Genomic DNA, 21,893 nt, shown 5'->3' on the forward strand with positions numbered 1-21,893 from the left:
ATAAGTCAATCAGAGAAAGACAATTATCATATGATCTCACTTATATATAGAATTTAAGAAACAAAACATAGGGGAAGAGAGGAAAAAATAGAACAAGATGAAATCAGAAAGGAGACAAACCATGAGACTCTTAATCATAGGAAACAAACTGAGGGGTTCTGGAGGGGAGGGAGATGGGGACATGGGGTAACTGCTGGTGGACATTAAGGAGGGCATATGATGTAATGAGCACTGGGTATTATATAAGACTGATGAATCCCTGACCTCTACCTCAGAAAACAGTAATACATTATATATTGAATATAAACTAAAAAATTGAAAAAAAAAGGATGGATAAGGAAAATGTGGTATGTGTACACACACACACACACACACACACACACACAGAATATTATGCAGCCATAAAAAAAGAGATTGTGTCATTTGAGACAACATGGATGGACATAGAGGGTATTACGCTAAGTGAAATAAGTCAGACTGAGAAAGATAAAAACCGTATGATTCTACTCCATAAGTGGAATCTACTAAAGAAAAAGGAATAAACAAACAGCACAATCAGACCAATAATACGGACAATTGATAGATGCCAGAAGGGAAGGGAGGTTTGGGCAAAATGGATGAAGGGGAGTGGGAGAAATAGGCTTCCAAGTATGGAATGAACAAGTTATGGGAATGAAAGTCACAGCATGAGGAATATAATGTAATGGGACAGATGGTAGCTACCCTTGTGGTGAACATAGCATAATGTATAAACTTGTCAAATCACTATGTAGTACACCTGAAAGTAATGTACCACTGTGTGTCAACTATACTCAAAAAAAAAAAAAAAAAGTTCTGTAAGCCTCAGAAGACAAATATGGTCCTGCTCTTACATCTTAATTTTATTCCAGTGAGACTTGTGTCAGGCTTCTAACCTATAGAATTTGGGATAATAAATTTGTGTTGTTTTAAGCTATTAAGTTTGTGGTAATCTGTTATAATAGCAATAAAAAGTAATACCTACTAAAAAATATTCCCACATATAAAAAATTCTAGGCCCACAATGGTGAATTCAAAATATTAAAAGAAATAACACCAACCTTACATAAACTCTTTCAAAAAAGAGGGGAGGGAGGAATACTGCATAAATTGTTTTATGAGGCCAGCATAACCCTAATACCAAAACCTGATAAAGACATTTTAAGAAAATGAAATTACAGACCCTATATCTTTCATAAGCACAGATACAAAAGTCCCTAACACGATATTACTATACCAAACAGCAATATATAAAAGAATAACATTTTATAACAAAGTGAAATTTATTTCAGGGATGTAAAGTTGGCTTAACATTTGAAAATAAACTGAAGTAATTTACCATAATACCAAACTGAAACAAACCAAAAAATACGATCATCTTGATAAATGGAGAAAAAACATTTTCAAAATTCAACACCTATTCACAGTTCCCACCATGTCTATTTAATTAACATTACACAGGAAAGTTCTAGCCAGAGCAATAAGGCAGTAACAAGAGACAAAGAGCATGAAGATTGGAAAAAAATACCAAAACTGTCACTTTTCTCAAATGACATGACTGTGTATGTGAAAACTTAAAAGATTCTACACAAAATTAAAAATCTAGAATTGAATGAATTGAACAAGGTTGTAAGTTAGAGTCAAAGGTATAAAAATTGCATTTCTGTATTCTAGTAATGAGTAATTTGAAAATAAATGAAAGAACAATTCCATTTACCATAGCATCAGAAAACATAAAATTTTATCTTAACAAAGTTTTGCCAGATGTCAACACTGAAGACTATAAGACATTCCTGAGATAAATTAAAGACGACCGAAAATAAATGGAGAGATACATCATGATTATGGATTAGAAGACTCAATATTGTTAAGATTTCACTTGTTTCCAAATTGAACTATCCAAATCAAAATCATACCATGATTTTTTGTTTTAGAAATTGATCATCAGCTGATTTTTCAAAATCTGTATGGAGAATAAAGGACCTAGGATAGCCATAATATCTTGACAACAAAGTTGGGGAACTTTGATTACCTGATTTCAAAGTTCAGTATAAAATTATAGTAATCAAGGGGCACCTGGTGGCTCAGTCAGTGAAACGTCTGCCTTTGGCTCAGGTCATGATCCCAGGGTCCTGGGATGGAGCCCTGGTTGGACTTCCTGCTCAGTGGGGAGTCTGCATTTCTCTCTCCCCCTGCCCCTACACCCTGCTCGTGCTCTATCTCTCCCTCTCTCAAATAAATAAATAAAATCTTAAAAAAAACACAAAACTATAGAGACGCCTGGGTGGCTCAGTCGGTTAAGCGTCTGCCTTCAGCTCAGGTCATGATCCCAGGGTCCTGGGATAGAGCCCCACATAGGGCTCCCTGCTCAGCAGGGAGCCTTCTTCTCCCTCTCCCACTCCCCCTGCTTGTGTTCCCTCTTTTGCGGTGTCTCTGTCAAATAAATAAAATCTTAAAAAAAAACAAACTATAGTAATCAAGATAGTGTGTTATTGGCACAAGAATAAATGAATAGATCAGAGAGCCCAAAAGTAGATCTATGTTTATAGTCAGCTAATTTTAAAGATCTTATTTTATTTTAGAGAGGGCGTGCAGGAGCAGGGGGAGGGGTAGAGAAGCGGGGGAGAGGGAAAAAATCTCAAGCAGGCTCAGTGCTAGCGCAGAACCCCACACAGGGCTCAATCTCACAACCCTGAGATCATGACCTTAGGGGAAACCAAGAGTTGGATGCTTAACCGACTGAGCCACCCAGGCACCCCTACAGTCAGTTTATTTTAAAAAGAGACACAAAATGAATCCAATGGAGACAGAATATTTTCAACAAATGTAGCTAAACCAAACAGCCTTACAGGGGTTAGGAGTAAGGAAGATCCTTAGTCCTTGCCTCACGCCCTACATATAAATGAATTAGAGACAGATCATAGACCTAAACATACAGTTAAACATAACTGTAATGCTTTCAGAAGAAAACACAGGAAAATATTTTCATTACTTTGGGTTTGACAAGTATATTTTAGACAAGACACAAAAACATATAACCATAAAAAGAAAAAAAACTGGACTTCATCAAAATACACCACTTCTTCTGCAAATCAAAGTCACCATTAAGAAAATACCCCATGAACAACACAGGGGTCAAGGGCACTGACCACCTGTGCACGAATTTCCACTTTATAACTTTCGACTTCTCAAAACCTAAGTATTAACAGCTTAACTGTTGGATTGGACGGAATAACATAAAGTCGATTAACATATACTTTGTATATGTATTATATTCTACAAAGTTAAGAAAATTGTAATAGAAAATATATAAAACTGCCAATAAGCATATGAAAAGGAGTTAAACATCATTAATAATCATGCTAGATATAATAGAACTGGAACTCTCATAATTGCATATGAATGCACATAAAATGGCATATACAATAACTTTGGAAAAATTTTCAGCAGTTTCTTATAAAATTAAACATAAACCTAACTTGTGACCCAGCAATCCCAGTTATTTCAAAAGAGAAATGAAAACATGTTCAGAAAGAAAGCTCATAACTTTATTTATAATCACGCCAAACTGAAAATAACTCAAAGGTCCATAAATAAGAGAATGGACAAATTACAGGATATTCATGAAATGGAACATGACTGAGTAGCAAAAAGGAACCAAGTATATATGCAACAATGTTGATGAATCTCAGTCATTTTGAGCAAATGTAAAGTTCTACATGTTCACTTTTACCAGATGTAAAAGTGAACATGTATACTTCCACTTATATGAAATTCAAGAACAGGTAAAACTACTCTATGACAATAAAAAAATAGAAAAATGGTTGCAAGGGAGAAAGGGAGGAATAAATTCATTGGAAAGTGGCAAAAGGGAAGGTGGAAAATTCTTTATCTGGATTGTGGTAAGGATCACACAGATGTATATAGATTTGTCAAAAGTGATAGAATTCTAAAATCTATGCACTCCACGGTCCACAAATTTTACTTGAGGACAAATCATTTCCCCTGATTTATCAGAGAGCTATCTATCACTTCCAAAAAGAGTTGTTCACAGAGACATATTTACTTATCCCCATTTATAGCAGCTTTGTCCTTGAGTCAGCTCTTCAAAAGAAAACTTGACTTGTTTCCAAATTCACTAAGTCTTCTGGTGAAATGTTGCTCATAAAGTTTTATTTCTTGTCCTAAATTTCTAATTCAAAAAACATTACTCATCATCTTGTACCATAGAAGTTAAAGACTGAAGTTACCATAGATACAGTCCAAACCCTCAACTACTTTTTAAATAAAAACAGATGCCTAAACTGATTTGTCCAGGATCATATTCTTATTTCCTTTCAGAAATAAAAAAATATATATCATACATTGTCACTCTTTGCATATACTAACATTTGGGCAAATATAACAGCTTACCTTATAATAAACGTATATTAGACCGTTATGTGTGCTTTAAATGGCAACTGAGGAAGCATAAGGAATAATGATTGCCATTAGGTTAGAATACTTTATATATAAATTGACATTATATCAGCTGTATTTTTTAAAAAGCACATATTTTCATTTCCAAGTTCATAGTGGCTGTTTTTTCATGAGTGATGCAATTTCTAGTTGAAGTGTGTTGGTCTTTACAGCTGGGACACTTCTATCAGGCTGCTTTTCAGGAGCTGTACTGATGATCTATAAAATCTGGGCAAATGAAAAACTTATAGATTTTTGACACTGGAGTCAGTGAATGGCGTAATAGCATCCCTGTACCATATGGAAGGTAAATGTAATAAAATTTCATCAAAAAGTTTTTGGCAGTGTTAGTTGTGACAAGCAGATAGAGGCTTAAAATGCTTAAATAATGAAAAAACACTTTTAATTATGTAGGAAAATTTTTATTCCATAAATATAATTTCATAAACTTTAAAAAATTAGAGAGCTATACAATAAGTAACTACACTTACTGACAATGCAGAGAAATGTTAAAGGATTTTATTAGACAGCCACAGTGTCTGAGGTCCTGGATTTTAAACTAAATGTTGCTACAGTATTGCCAACTACTAATTCCCCATAAAAATCTAACAATCACCATTATTACAAACATATCATTAATTGTGATCTATTTTTTGTAGGAAAATCATTCGTGTTCTCACATAAACAGCACTTTAATAATGTTCCATTTTTATGAAAATAGATGACTCATTTCAAAATAGAAATAAAAATGTCTCAGAAGTGGGACCAAAATTAATAAAACATATTTTACATAACTCTTTGGTGTGTTTGTTTTATGAATACCTGCTGATATCATACTTCAACGTGATCTTTACAGGAAAACACAAGCATAGATGATTTTCCCTTTTCCCCTGCCCCCAATAACTTCTCAGAGTAGCATATTTAAAATTTTTTTTGGTATCAACTGTCAATTTTTTTAGTGGCTTTGACTTCTGCCTATCGGATAGGAGTCTCAAGCTTCAAACACAAGCCCGATTCCACAATCCACAATCTTACAGCAGAAATGACCTGGTCTGAGTGAAGGAATTTCCTGATGTGGTGATTTGCCTCAGTTTAATCTCCTACTCAGGACAGTGCCAGAGTCTGTATAGGTCTGGGAAGCCTTTTTGGACCTCATGGAGATTGAGACCCAAGGAGGAGGGCAGTTAAGAGAAATTCAAACTAAATTCTCCCTTCTTTCTTCTCAACTCCACAGCAAGCGTGGTAGGTGTAGTTGCCTGGCCCATACTCTAATCCTCCTAAAGTGAGCCTATTGCTCGCTAAAGCTGAGGAAGGGTACTGAGTTATCTTTTAAAGCAGCTGATGGGCAATTTTGAAAACCGTCTTGGTGCTTACTACTATCTTCAGGGCTATAGCCTTCAGACTAAGGTAAGAAAGTGAGGCAAACAGATCTGAGACCATCAATTAGTAAAAACACATGTAGCATCTTACTCTGGTTTTGGCAGGTTTAAGAGTAACTTAATTACCAACATCATACTTTCCAAAGAATTTTAAAGAAATATGCAAAGGGGATCTTTTTGTGATTACTGGCTACATAGTAAGTTTTAAAATATGAGTATTAGCACTAGAAAACTATTTAAAGCTTGTAGACAACAGTTACTTTCTTAAATTGAAGAAAGCTCTTTTCTTATAATAATTTTCCTTTAAAAAGAGGTTTTCAACAGATTAGGATGAGCATTATCAGTAGATGACATTTACTTTTTTTTTGACATAAAGTTCTTAAATAACTTCAAACAGTCAATGCAGACAGTTACATCACCACCTTCAGCACCACATAGGCTGGGTGACCTCCACTGCGGCAGCTGGTCAGAGACTGCTTGGATGGCTTTGTGGTCCTTCTCTAGTGTCAGTAGTCAGTTTGGTTTATGGCAAACAAACACTGTAAATTGTTAAGGAAGATGTAATGCAGGACTATTAACATGTCATTTTGTTAGATAAATATTTTATAAGACATTCTAAGAAGAAACAAATTCTGAGTTATCTTCCACTAAACTACCCTAACTGAATATTTTCTGCAATTTTCCTCCTCTGGAACATGAATTGGTAAGTATATATATTGTACACTGTATTATCCCTTTAATGTATTTCCAGAATCACAGTATATTCTTAAACTCAATTTTGGAATATCTAAGTTAAAGAAGGGCTACTAATGAAAATTAATATTTAAGCTGAAATTCATAATCTAATATCCTTGTATTACTGAAACAGACAAATGTTATATTAGCAAGAAAATAAAAATTAAAAAAAATAGTTTACCAGCAAACAAGGTGAAGTCTTAATTCTTGACTCTATCATTCTTTCCCTACTAGCCCAATTCCAGAAGTCTTATATTCATGAGATGGGAAGAGGTGGAAGGTTGAAGAATATATCCACAGAAAGGAGTTATTATATTCTCAAGAGAAAATTTTGGAAAACCTTATTTAACCATTTCCATACAATTTTAAATGTTATGTACACAATCACATACTTAGAGCTCGGTAAGTTCTTTAACCAATAATCATTTCCAAATTTTAAAATGACGTTTTTATCAAAACAAATGATAACACTGATCATATGATAAACTCAGGATGGAAATTAAGTACTGAAGTACAGTGAGTCAATTACAGCAATATGTACCTGATTAATCATTCTTAGCATTTTAATTTATGCTGCCATTACCCCTTAAGATTTAGCATTTTAAACTTTTGTTTCACTTACATCCTGTAGCCATGCCTGAAAATATACCTAGTAATGGGACACTGAACAGATTTCACTTCACTGTGGTAGTCTACTGTAACTTAGATAACATATACTAACCTAAGAATAATAGGATTCTTATGTGAAATCCTTTATTCTGCACTCTAGCTTACTGAAAGGCAAGAGCAATTCTAAATTAGCCACAGAAAGAGGCTCTTATCTTTTTGTTTTAATTACCCTAATATTTTGATTTGTATGATTAAAAATATTTGCAATATTAAAATACTGTCCAAACTTGTTTTTTATTGATATAGTTGAACTTTACAACAGTGTCATAAAATACTATAAACAGAGCCTGCAGATAGAGGGGGAAAAAAAAGGCAAATTTAAACATATTAACCAGATTAAAGCATGCAAAAGATCCAATGATAAACACATTAAATAATATGCTAATGGTATGTAATTTACCCACTATAGGTTCTTTGTATTCTGTCACAAAAATATTAAACATCAACTTGAAATTTGGTGAATGGACTTGATTCCTGATTTATATATATAATATACCCTTTGCATGTATATGCTTAATTTTACTGATTGTGTTACAGTATTTAGAGAAGTTTGGTATTGGTATATATTTACTATCCACAATGCAGTAAATAATGGTGGGAAATGCATTCTCCTAATTTGCTCTGTGAACTTAAAAAGCACTAAAGAATTAACAACATGGGTCACTGAGGGACCAAAATTCCTTTCTATTCACATTAACTTTTCGCATGAAAAGCTTCAAATATAACTCTAATAAAAAAATAGAGTTTTCAGGGCAAACTTTTCAGCAAAATTTACAGAAGCAGATTTGAATAGAAGATTCAATAACCAAGCTAATACTAAAAAATACAATTAACTAGGAATTAGTTCCCTTTTCTACCTTGATATTAAAATATAGTGGCCTTAGCAAGAGGATGAAATGCCATTTGGAGTCCCATAAGCACAAGGGACAATCCAAAGAGATGGAAAATGTCTCTTTCACAAATTCTGACATGTTCAGATTTAAATTAAAGGGGTTGAAAGGGGTTTATGTCAATGCTTTTTATTTGTTTGCCATTATAACTCTGAGTGGGTATGAAATACTTGAGAAATTTCAAAAAGTAATTCTGCAGAACTAGTGTGGCCATTACCAGGATGATCACACTGAATTTTAGGAAAGGAGTTGAAATGGTTCCCACAAAGTACTACTGCCCCTTTAACAAGTAGATGAGTCCATTGTGGAGAGAGTCAAGATGCTCCTGTCGTTGGTATAGAAAGGATCCGATGCACTCCAAGATCTAAAGTAACAATAAGAGAAAAGTTTGGCTCACCAGGACCTATGTTTTAAGTGAGACAAAAATTTACTCTAAAACTTAGGATCAAATGAAATTTGAATATTAAAATAATCACTTATTGATTCATTTTTAAATGCTAAGAGAAGTTCTTCATACTAGCCTTTAATGACCAGTCTATTTATATAATACAAGAACTTGGAAAAAAAATAATGCTCTAGTCATTATTTAAATATTAGCCAAAATTCAGACATTCATTAGCATTAAAACAATTTCTGTAAGTAGTAAAGCATGAGATGCTCTTAAAATTTTAACAATACAATAAGAAGTATGTTACTAAGAGTTATGCACAATCAGTTTTACTGAAAAGCAACTAGGCTATATTTCGACATTACAGAAGCAAACAAACATCCCACTTACCAAAAGCTTTGGAATGAAATAGTAATATGTTCATATTATATTATACTATTTCTTTTCAGCTATAAATTCTATTCTAAAGATTTTAACATAATTAGCTTGAATGCAGTAAATGGTTTATTCAATAGGTATCAAAGACAGCTGTCACTCAGTACAGTTTTCACTTAACTGAGAACAAATAAACCTTTAATGGTCTGGAAAATTTACTGTCTGAATAATAAGGACTATAAGCGATTAATTACATAATGCTTTATTTGCAGCTCTATTAATTTAAGCTAAAATAACTCAAGACCAGAAATAGCCTTCCATGCTTAAAATAGCCTAACCCATTTCAAGGACAGTATCAGGATTACCAAGTCAAAGGTGGCTTTTCTTAGAGAAGACTAAAAGCACTAAACAATAAATACATTTTATGTAACTTTTTCCAGGGTTCCTACTTTCCTAAACAAAGATGTTAGAGGAAGAGACTAGCATTTAAAATGGCTTTTAAATTCACTCATCAAATAATCCACTGTTTCCTTGAGATTCTGTATGTAGTTTAAGTTTAAATCAATTAAGCAAGCACAGTGATAATGAAGTTTGGAACCTAGAAATTTTACAAAGTTGGCAAAGAGAAACACAAATAAGCTACAACCATACTGGTAGTTTACAAATTCTCTAATTTTAAACACCTTAGTTTAAGGAAGGACCTGTTCACTATTGTCTCTCTCTAGTACCTAGAACTGCACCTGGTACATAGCAGGGAGTATTTGTAAAATAAATAAATGAATGAAGTGAGTCTATGAACATTTCTTAAAAGTATTTATCCAAGAAAAAGTATGCTTAGATACATATGACAAAACATAGCTCCCAACACCCTAATTATCGGGAGTCACTCAGTTTCCATTCCCAAATTGCCAATATTTTATATTAGTTTTCCTCTTTTCCAACCATTGCTTACATAGAAGAATTTTATTAGGTAAGGTTTCTTTTGTTTTTGATCTTTCCAAAGCACACATGTGCACTCATATGTTAAATATCATATTTGACAGAACATTAAATACTGGAACTACATATTAACTATTAAGTCCTTTCTATTCAGAAAATAGGTTTGATTAGGATAAAGTAACTGTTGGTAAAATGCACAAAGGAAATCATTTATTGCTGAAGTACAGCCTTTAGTGTACAACACGGCATAGTCTTCATATAGCACCATGATGCTACATTTGAAACCAAGCCTGCAATATGGCATATTCCTTCGAAAACATCAATTAATAAAATGTAAGAATTTTTGTGCCTGGACGGTAAAAGTTTTTAATCAGTAGAATGTGCATATGAAAGCACTAGTTGTATTTCTCAAGTGATGCTCATTACATCTTATGCTTAATAGGTTAATAGAACAAATATCCAAGGGCTTCTACATCTTGTAACAGAAGTAGTAGTCTTGTTTCACCTTTTAAGTTAGACATGAAATAGAAATGTATAAAGGCTGTCTCAATATCAAAACAGAAATGCCAAATGTCTTTCTCTAATACAATTATATGGAAAAAAACAGAAACAAAACTCTACATATCAAAATGACTTTCAAAGTTTAAATATGTTAATGGATATATGGCAATTTCCATATAGCCCTTTGAAAAGCACCAAGTGGTTTTTCATATTGTATGATTTTTATCCACTAGAAAAAAACTGAATAGATCTTAAAGGACTTTTTAGATTATTCATTTGAAAAAAAAAAAAAAGGATAATGACAGTACTAACCAATAACATAACCTGAGATGTTGGACAAAACTGGTAAGATATTTATAGTCTGTCAAACAAGATATTACTGTTAAACATTTTATTAGGAAAATAAAAAATAAAATCTTACAAAAGAAAATATTATGATACAATTTTAAGTGAAAAAAAGTACAGATGATAACAGCCACCTTCAGGAGAATGTGCTGAAATAAATCCCCTATTTCCAGGGGCAGGTTCAAAGGGATAATACAGTGTAAAAATGGCTATGTAAAGAAAAATGGGGGTCTATTACCTGAATAATGGGTATCAAACAATGAGAATATATATATAAAGCAAAAATATTTTTGGCTTATTTAAAATTAATTACAGTTTTTTTAATAGTGAAGATGTATACTGTCATTAAAATTAAATTAAAATTAAAATTCCTATTGAAGCAGAAATTTAAAAAATTCTGTGGAAGTTCTATAGTAGTCTCTTAGTCTAACTCCCACCTTAGTTCTATAAAGTAAAGCTGTTTTAATAAGTAAAATAATACTATAAAGTAGGTCCTTCTGGAACTTCTTTGGAAAACTTGGCGGCCTGGGTACATGACAGAGCTCCTTTCTAATAATGCATTTTATAATACATTTGTGTAAGTCAAAATACATAAGTCCCAATAAATTTAACTGTTCATAGTAATTCTTTTATGGAGAATAAAATTACTACAAAATGATACCACAGCATTATGGAAATATTTTTGATCACATGTTATAATCAATAAATGGAGACTGAAAACACAGATGTTTTAAGAATGTTATTTATAAATGCAACTGTACCACAAAGACATGGCCATAACTAAAGGCAAAATGGGAACTAATAAGTTTGCCAGTAAATGTTACCTGAATTTTATGATACATATGAATGACAATTACTCATCATTTTTAAAACAAAAAGCTAGGCAAATATTAAAAATTATTTTATCAGCAGATAATAGTGCCTCCTCCACCCCCTCTATTCCCTGCCCCTGGGGTATATTCCAAACTTTTCCAGGCCATGGCACATGTAGAAAGTGATTATTCATGTGGTACATGGTGGACAATGGAAATCACCATCTATCTATCCCTGCCCATCTATAACTATTCCTGCACACCAGTGCACTGCTGCTCTAATTTTAGGAATATGATATAATTAACCTTAACACCAAAGCATGAAAAAAGTTATTGCTACTTCCTAATGTCCCCTGAATAATATGTCTCTTGGGGAAATAATGAAGAAATGAATCCATTTCACTTTTAAATAAATTTAAGTGGCATTTAACAAAACATGGCATTTTTTTGTTATGATCCACAAAAGCAAGCACTGATAAATCTAATTCAAGAAATAGATTTGGGAGGGGACAGAAATGCTAAGATTCTTCTAAACCATAATTTAATGTGCCTATTCTAACTTAAAAACTTTTAATTAGACCATGAATACCAAGTAAAAAAATATCACAACTCATTTTAAAAACCTCATTACAGAGATAAAATGGTGTAGGAGAGCAGAAATACAGCCTTTTGTGTTTATAAATACCTCAAAGTCTCAAATGACTGACCAGAAAATATACATGAAGAGTAAGAGAAGCGAAATCCTTTGATTTTACTATTATGTGTAGACTATTTTGTAAATACAAAAAGCAAACAAACAAAAAACAAATACAGGAAATAAAACAGTAATATAAGGTATAATCAAAAAAAGAAAGTTATAAAAACCAAATAAGTATCATATACACACTCCTATTCACCATATTTTAGAAAGACTGTAAAGCAAAACTTTTTGTTCATTAGATGAAGTCTCTTCAAAGGTGCTTTCTCTTCCTTTGTTAGTGAAAAAGCCCCCTACCCCAAAGCCACAAAATGAAATCTACCATCAAAGAGTGCTAATAAATAGCACACCTCCCGCTTCAGTTGGTAAAACCAGCTGCTGATTTATTAGGTATCTAGAGATGCAGGTTCATCCTGTTCCAGTTTATAGGACACTCATCTGCAGCAAAGGCTACTTAGAGAAATTTCACACCTGCTGACATGGGTTGGACTACATCTTCCTACTACTCGTTCCAGCATTCTTCCAACAGATGCGCACGCTGTTTCTCCTTCTGAGAAACAGCACATGGAGTCCAAGCACTTGATACCTGAATTTGTTTCAGTAAGCTGGAGGAGTTGAAGCAGAAAAAAATTAGTTATTTATAGATCTGGATTTCCAAAAAGCACTAAAAAAAAAAAAAAACTACAACAAGCACTTTAAAATCAAAAGTAATGTATATAAATATACATGTTTTCTATAATATGAAAATGTATGGAAGGCTTTAAGACTAATATACAAAAATATTTAAAAGGCACTGTGTCCTAAATTGGAAAATGGATGAAATAATTATATAAAAATAAGTAGCTGGTTATTATTTAAATATGCAAAGATTCTGGATTTTAATGTCTTACTTTAACAATTTATTATAGCCAAAATGATTTACATCAACGACTCAAACTGAATTCTAATTCTTGAGTTTTTGTTTAGGTGAAATGCTCCTGCAATTTCAATGAAAAATGTCTAGCAATTGAGAAAAACGGAGTGTGAACCGTTCTGAAGACTGGGAAATAATAACCAGGCAGGACTTAACCCCAATCTTCAACAACAACAACAATAGTAGCAAATACTTTATGTAATGTTTTCTGTGTGCCGGGTTCTATATGTAGCACTCTACATATATCCACTGAAACAATCCTTGAAAATGTATTATAATTTTATAATTCTCCTTGAAAAAAGCATCATTTACCTGAAATTTGCTAAGCAACTATTAAGTGCCAATTATGCCCATAATCAGCTTATCTTGCTTTTAAAAAATTTACTGATTAATTTAATCTACTGTATTAAAATCCACTAAACAAATGACTAACTACTATTTTTACTAATTTCTGAAGGTATGCAAGATTTGTACTGATTCAGGCATAAATAACCCAGCAAAATAACTTAAAGCCATTACTACTACTAATTTTAATCCTGTTAAAATGAGGGGAAGAAATGGTATGATCACATAGCCCAGTGAATCCCAACCTGGTTTTGACATGATCAAGTGTACTCCTTAATTTCTCAGGGAGTATCATTTTATTTTATTTATTTATTTATTTATTTATTATTTATTTATTTATTTATTTATTTATTTATTTGAGAGCGAGAATGAGATAGAGAGAGCATGAGAGGGGGAAGGGTCAGAGGGAGAAGCAGGCTCCCTGCTGAGCAGGGAGCCCGATGTGGGACTCGATCCCGGAACTCCAGGATCATGACCTGAGCCGAAGGCAGTCGCTTAACCAACTGAGCCACCCAGGAGCCCTGGGGGGTATCATTTTAAACAAACTGTTTTTCATTCACTTTCCTTACATATATAACATACTGTATAACAAATCTTTGGAAAGTATAGAGGAAGGAGAACAAAAATAGATTCATTAGAGGGTTCCAATTCACAAAGGTTGGGAGTCACAAAGGCATGGCAACAGGGGACATTTGTGGAGACGCACACAATGGACATAAGATGGGTATGATGGAACATAAATAACCTGGTGCTCGGAATATAAGGAACGGGTGAGGTCCTGCAAAATCCCTGCTCAGAGTAATCCTGCCAAATACCAAGCAGTGCAAGACAACATGGTTCCTGTCTGGCAATTACCTAATTGCACCAACGTCCCAGGGTCTGCTAAGAACTGAGAAATAGCCAAATTTTACTAGTTCTTTCATTACAATACCCTTGGTTTAGGACTGTTTATGGTGCTGTTTCTTAAACTGTTTTTTGAGAGATGTTTACAGATGTCTCGTGAAAAAATGTTCTGTGGCCAATTAATTAAGTTTGGGAAACACTAATTCAATGAGTCTAAACAGACTTTTTGAGTAAAAGACTGTCAATAAGTCAGGATGCATGGTCAGTCTCCAGGGGGAGAGCTGGACATGGTGCAATTCTCAAACTTTTTTTTTTTTTTTCAGTTAAATCTTCCCTCCTACCCCCACTGCCCCTGGGAATCAATCAACACTAGGAAGAACATTAATATCCAGAGGAACAGTTTAAAAAATGCTGGTTTAGGGATTAAACCAGGTTTAAGGATTTTATCGTCTCCCAGTTTCCTCCTTGGGTCCTTAGGCTCCCATTTCCTCCATCTCAAAATCACCCTCCACAAGAAGCAGGACTCGGAAGCTCCCACATACTCAAAGGTGAAAGTACAATACTGCAAGGAGGCCTTAAGGCCCTTTATAACCTGACCTCAGGCTGCCTTTCTTGCTCAACTTCCCAATGTTCCTGTACAGTCTTCACACAGCCAACCAGTGCAGTGTTCCTTGTCTTCGGGCAGATGTCAGGGCCTGTCACCAATTATGGTCAGAATGCTGACCCCTACACCTAGTTCAGTTTAAATACCATCATCTCCATGAAACTTCCCTCACCTCTCCAACTACCAGTAATCTCTCTCTGGATTCTATTGCACTGCTTGTTTGCATAACTTAAATTCTACAAGCACTTAAATTCAACTTGTATTTATTGAGCAAGGCACTGTGCTGATTCCCAGAGGGGATGGCAATCTAGTAAGTTAATAAGGGTAAAGAAAGGATGGGAGATAAGTCAGGAACATATAATGGTAGTTATATTAATGGAATGCTTACTATGTATGTGCCAGTTCCTATGTAAGACGCTTCTCATGGATTATTCTCATTTAAAACTTATAACAAACTTTTGGGGTAAGCACCATATTCAGAAACATTTTACAGCTGAGGAAAGAGAGAAGTTGAGAACTCGTTCAAGATCACCCTGCTGAGGCTTGAGTCTTGGTTTCTTTAATTCTAGAGCTCAAACCTCTTTATCATGCCATTATACTGCCTTCTTATAATTATGGTAATGAGGCTGACTACAAATATTAACAAAGAGGAGGGAAAGCTCAAACCCAGCTGTTGTTGTTGGTATTGGTGGGAGGGCATTTGAAAGAGTTGATGAAAAAGATAGCATCTGACACATTTTAAAGACTGGGTGGGATTTCAGTAGTTGGAGATGGGAGAGAAAGAGCATTCTAGGCTAAGCAAAGAGAATGAGTAATTATATGTGGGTAGAAAAGTATGATGTGTATTCAGCACATGTTTAGCCTACGTATAAGAAAGTAGTTGTTACACCTGCCCCCTTGCAAAAAGACTAGTGTGACTTTAAGTGTGATCCACGCATCAGTGTTGGTCCGGAAACATTTGTTACTGGCCTATGAGGAGATAAGTGTTTCTGGTCTGTACGAATAAGAGGTTAGAAAATTTTATGGCAATTTGACAGAATACTTTTATAACTATTGAATCTAATAGTAATTTAAAAATCAGAGCTTATTTTATATATCTTTTAAATTTCATTTCCTAGTACACATTTTGACTCTTAAACAAGATGGATTTGGACTGCACAGGTCCACTTATAAATTTTTTTCAATAAATACACATACGGTACTACAAATATATTCTCTTCCTTTTTGATTTTTTGTCTAGCTTACTTTATTGTGAGACCAGAGCATATAATACCTATAAGATACAAAATACGTGTTAATTGGCACTTTTATGTTATTGATAAGGTCCCGGTCAACAGTAGGCAATTAGTTAGGTTTTTGGGGAGTCAAAAGTTATACCTGGATTTTTTTACTGCATGAAGTGTCAGCGCCCCTAACCCCCACATTGTTCAAGGGTAACTGTAACTCATTTTTATTGTATTTTACCAAAGTATTTGTCCGTGATGGACTGGAAATTAAAAACAACAAAACAAAACAAGAGAACAAACTGGTCTTTCACATTTGGCTGGAGAACAGTAAGCTAGACCAGAAACTATACAGAGCAAGGAGTCTGCCTGGTACTTCTTAACAACTTGTGCTTTGCTTATATAGCTGGTGCTCAACTTTCAAGGATTCACTGAAGATGAAGTCCATAAGGTTAGCAGCATTTGAGTGACCACATATGAGCACAACACCACTTAGGTGTGGATCTGACTTTAGGTAATTTATGTTGCTTTGCACTTATTACCTCACTTAAAATCTAAGGAGAGGTATTACTACATGGATAACCCCAAAGAGAGTAAACATCTCGAAATATTAAAAATATTATAAAGAAATGACTTCCTTAAGATCACCTTTTGAATTAGCAAAAATATATTTCCTTTTTTTCTCTAAAGAGAAAAAAAAACCCAGTTGCTTTAAAAATGCTGAATGCTGGTTAACTGTGCTTCTGTAAAGCTGCTATTTATATAAAAAACTACACTGTACTCCAGCAAACGTCCAAGCTCTATCACTTTCCCATATACATATCTTTGATCTCATATTCAGGAACTGGGAGACCAGCCAGATACATGTAGCCACAGCTGCCAATTAAGTGGGAGTAGGAAAAGGGTGGAACATTTAAATCTCATTTCATTCAAAGTAAGGAGAGGGAATTATTCCTTTTGTGTGTGTCTTTTTTTTTTTTTTTGAACTGCTTATAAATACTAGACAAGGAAAAAAAAAAGCAAAGTAATGGGAGTGAGACCCTCCTTGGTGGCACTTTAATTTACCAGAAATTTTGATTCATTGGTAAGACCCTCTGCCACATTTGCTTCCCAGGAATGACCATATGATTTAGAGCTGAAAGGGCTGCCAAGCAAAACAACTACGGAGATTGAACATAATTATGTATGGCTAATAAAAATTTTCATCTTTATATAAGAACTTGCCTTTTGAAATAAATTCTGACTCACTGCTCGTTTCCATTATTTTCATATCAATGAGAGTAAACATTTAAAAGTTTCTCCTAGTGCTTCTACTTCTATCTTTCTTGAATCTTCTCGATGTTAGAAAATTGTCATACATCTCTAAATTATTTAGTCCTTCTTATGACATCTTACCTATCAAATCAAAAAAGTCCTTTTAAGTTTAGATAAGAATTACTGAACTATTAACCATATTTGTTCTTTAGTCTTTAAAACAGTTTTATAACAAATATATAATCAAAGTGAGAATCTTGTATAGCCTTAAAGGAGATATTTGAAAACTGTAATTATGAAAGGAAAAAAAAAGGTTGTGTTCAAGGAAATGTTTTTCTTTTTAATGTAAAATCAAAAGCCGTCAAATAGTACTGATTTCCAAATCTGGTTAAGAATAATAAAACCCAGGGTGCCTGGGTGGCTCAGTTGGTTAAGCGACTGCCTTCGGCTCAGGTCATGATCCTGGAGTCCCGGGATCGAGTCCCACATCGGGCTCCCTGCTCAGCGGAGAGTCTGCTTATCCCTCTGACCCTCTTCCCTCTTGTGCTCTCTATCTCTCATTCTCTCTCTCTCAAATAAATAAATAAAATCTTAAAAAAACCCAATAATAAAACCCTTAAAACAAGTAATGGCTTCAACTCATTATTCAGAATTGCAAGAGGTAGCTTTTTAGCAATGGCATTTAGAAGACTGCTGTCTCTTACTCAAGGCCCATTTCTTCAAAATATGCCTCAAAAGCTCACATTCACTCCTTTACATTCTCTTCCCTCTTTCCTTTTCCTCAAGGAAAATAAACAACTTTGGAAGATAGTTATAAATACCTCCATACTGTCTTTTAGGGATCTCCAGAGAGGAGATTTCTGTATGTGTTGCCTAAATTTAACTACGAAAATAAGCATACAATAAGAATTACATTTATCAGGTATGGTTATTTTAATAATTTGGTTTATTCTAGTTTAAGAACTGAGACCCCTTTATTTTAATGATGGGGTTACATAACTAACAATATCTGACCAGGAATCTGAAGTTTAGGTTAAGAAGAGTATCAAGTATCTGTAAAAAATGATAAAATCACCTATTTTAACGGAGAGGGTAAATCAGAATAGCACTAATTAATGAACTAACCCATGGTATAGCTGATGTTAAGAATTCAGTTTTCTTAAAAAAAAAAAAGAAAAAAATTCAGTTTTCTAAGTATGAATCGTTCAAAGAATGTCAGAGGGTAATTGTTTCATAGAATAATGTCAACACTAATATTTTTCTTTGTTTCGACCTCGATGGAAAAGCTGCTCAAATAACTCAGCACAGATTTGAAAATAACATTAGTTTTGTAAAGTGTTGTATTTATCAGGTATACATGCAGGTCTTGCTACTCATGGCAGCCTTATTATTATTAGTTTTTTTAAATGTTCACTTTTATTTGCTCACAGAATTTTACTCAGGAAAATATAGCTTTTACTGGCAAACAACTGAATCTGGGCCATTAAAGTTTTCTGTTCCTTTTGTAGTTCACCACTTTGTTAAATGAGACAGTAGATGTAAGTATCTTTGTCACAGAAGAGGAAGGTGACTTGTAGTTGGCTGAAACTATTCAAAATGTTTTCTTTTGTTGTAGGTGGTGGCAAGTTTCAGGTTTGAGGCTTAGCATCCAGGTCCACAATGAGAAAGGTCAACAGCCCTAACATCCTGTTGATACCCCTATAGTTGCTAGGTATAGCTGAAAAGAGAGCATCCAGAGCAGGCCAGGAATCTAGGGACAGAGAAATGACAAAACAATGGAGGCCAACAAAGAGGCAGGTCACAGTGGAGGGAGATGACTAGAAGGCCCTAGCCCATGACAACATTTAGGGCTCAGCATCATCCTCTGCCTGATTTGGCAAGGCTCACCACATTTCGATTAGAGAAAAACAACTGCCATGTCAAGACAGAAAAAATAGAAGAGCGCTATTATATAACATTTATTTTTTGAACTGATTATTTCAAAATATATGCCAAAGGCAGAAATACATAAGAAAAATATTCAAGGTATACTTCACTCAGCCAATGAAAATTCAGTGATAATCAGCAGAAAAAATTGAAGGTCAGGGTAATAACGCCAGCAATTTTACTAAAATCATACTCATGGTTTCAGGGTTCTTCTAGCTTCTTGTTTATAGGAAGAAAGACCTACTATCGCAGGATGATGAGATATTTTCACTCATCACCCTTTTGTAAAAGTGACCATAACAAGGCCCCTGTTACTAGGAGGGTTCTAAGAACCCCTTTCTCAACTGTATTATATATTTTAATGGACATATTAAAGCAAAGCAGTTCCAGATCCATGTCTTCTGAAATATCCACTTGAACCTTTGGGGAACTTTTATCACAGAGGATATAGTTTTATAGCTTTAGTCTAGTCAGGTCCCAAGTGGACTGATTATCTGCTTTGTGGATTATCCAGGGCATAATATAAATCCAGGCCAGCTCCCCCTCTTTACCAGTGAGCTCTTCAGCTGAGTTTTCTTCACAGCTCAATCAGGGCATATTTTAAAAAACTAACAATTTTTCTATATTTATCAAAGCAAAATACAGTAAAAATAATCATACGGAGCATCCCAAAAGTTCTGAATTCTTTTGAATTTCTTTTCAATTAATAATAAGAGTTGATCTTCAACATTTTTCATTTAGAGCAGTTCACTAAAGGAATCTAATTTTAAAAATATGTCTTCCAGAATAATTCAGATTTTTCAAATTACTGTACCTATTCTATGGTCTGATTCCATGGTAGAGTTAAGATTTATAATTTAAGTAGTTTTGTTTCAAAGTTTCACCATTTACAATGTTTTATCTCAAATGGGGTAACAGCACCTTATTGACCAGTAATTATAATATACAAATGGCAAATAATCCAAGTAAAAATATAATTATTAGGAGTAAGAATTTTTATCCTCCATAATTACTACCAATCAAAATATTTTGCGTATTCCAATAAGGTCTAGAAGCGGTTGTTAGGGTTTACTCCTCAAGAGGTGAGTGAATCAAGTCCTCATCAATTCATACTTTTTTTTATTACAAAGATATAACTATGAAAGTTTAGGAAAAGTAAGAAGTGAAAGTCTGATGAATCTGATGAATATTAGTCAGCAGAAAATTATTCAGTACCACGTCTAAGCACTCATTCATTGGATCATTCAACTCAAGAGCTAGACTTAGATAAGTAATTTGGTGTCTAACTACATTAAGATATATAAAATGATACACAACTACCTCTTCAAATGGGAAAACTGACTTCAGAAATAACAGAAGTAGCATGACATAGTTTCAAAAGAAAGGAAAAGGAATAATTTCTTGAATATCAAATAGGTTGTGAGAATACCTTACTAGGTTAGAATTCGAGGTGAAGTATGATTTAACACTGTAACTCCAAAGGAAGACTAAAAAAATATTCAGGGATGGACATATAAAAAATGTAAAGATCACAAAAAAAGGAAGACAAGTAAAGAAAAACAGTAAACATATGAGGAACAATGAAAGATTAGGAAAGTAAAAACTGAAAGTCAGGCCAGTTCTCCCATAGCATGCCCCAAGCATGAGAACTTAGCGGATATGTCCCCAGGAAGGTCCAGCGCAGTACTACCTAGTGCACGCAAGAACTGTCCTGCTGGCTGCAAGCCTCAGCTAGCAGGTGCCTACTGTCCTCCCCTCTGTGCTTGCTTTCAGCAAATTCATATGCTGAGCTGACTGAACCCTTATCTTCTTCCATCTGGAAGGACAGAAAAGCAGTAAGTCTCACATTACAGAACAATACTCTCACTGTAAAATAGGTTTAGAATCAAAACAGCAAGTTGGGGTCCACAATCTGCGAGGGAAAATGAATGTTCATACAACACCACATTCATTTACTGTCACAAAAGAGAGCTAACAGCAGCTTCTTAAGGGGAATACAACAAAGCACACAAAATTAAGCCATGATTTTCCAGCGCACAAAGTTAGATTAAAACCAGATTTCCTTCAAAAAAATTCAATTTCTTCTATTATATTCCTTGCCACCGAGATTTAGGGTTCTTATCGCAAAGGTATGTATGCCCTTTTTCACAACTCTTATGCTCCCTTCTCAAGACTTCTCTACTCAAAGTGAACTTTAGCAGAGTAGAAGGGTCACTCACACGGCCTTTCAAATGCTAGACATGTGGGTAAGGGGTGGGGGGCTTGACTTATTTAACAAAATTAATTTAATCCTTAATTTGAAATGTAGCTTTTTAGTGAGTGCTAATTTACACAAATTTTTATTCTTTGCTTTTTTTTTTCTTCTAGGGAGTATGTTCCCATAGCCATGCTAATTTGAACCTTTTTTAAATTGTAAGAGAATGTCCTCAATGAATAAAAAAAGTTTTTCCTCGTTATGTGTTTTCTGTCTTAGGACGGACCAACAATTATTTCTATCAAAAAAAAAATGCTATGGTGAATGTCTTACATGTATAAAAAATAAAGTAGAAGTCCTTGGTTTCAAGAGTACAATAAACTTA

At 34.1% G+C, this 21,893-nt stretch overlaps 1 protein-coding gene across 1 annotated transcript in view; it reads right to left on the reverse strand.

Moving 5' to 3' along the window:
• Nucleotides 1-4,979: 4,979 nt before the first annotated feature.
• ATP11B (ATPase phospholipid transporting 11B (putative)) overlaps nucleotides 4,980-21,893 on the reverse strand; it is a 126,105-nt gene continuing 109,191 nt past the window's right edge. Inside the window, exons 29-30 of the mRNA XM_028100836.2 lie at nucleotides 12,678-12,811; nucleotides 4,980-8,513 (exon numbers count right to left, since the gene is read on the reverse strand). Coding sequence (XP_027956637.1) covers nucleotides 8,432-8,513; nucleotides 12,678-12,811 — 216 coding nt within the window. The 3' untranslated portion in view covers nucleotides 4,980-8,431. The remainder of the gene's footprint in view (nucleotides 8,514-12,677; nucleotides 12,812-21,893) is intronic.

Source organism: Eumetopias jubatus, unplaced genomic scaffold (genome assembly GCF_037043125.1).
Source record: "Eumetopias jubatus isolate StellerSeaLion01/CBP00866 unplaced genomic scaffold, mEumJub1_p1.0 scaffold_1, whole genome shotgun sequence".
NCBI classification, from domain to species: domain Eukaryota; kingdom Metazoa; phylum Chordata; class Mammalia; order Carnivora; family Otariidae; genus Eumetopias; species Eumetopias jubatus.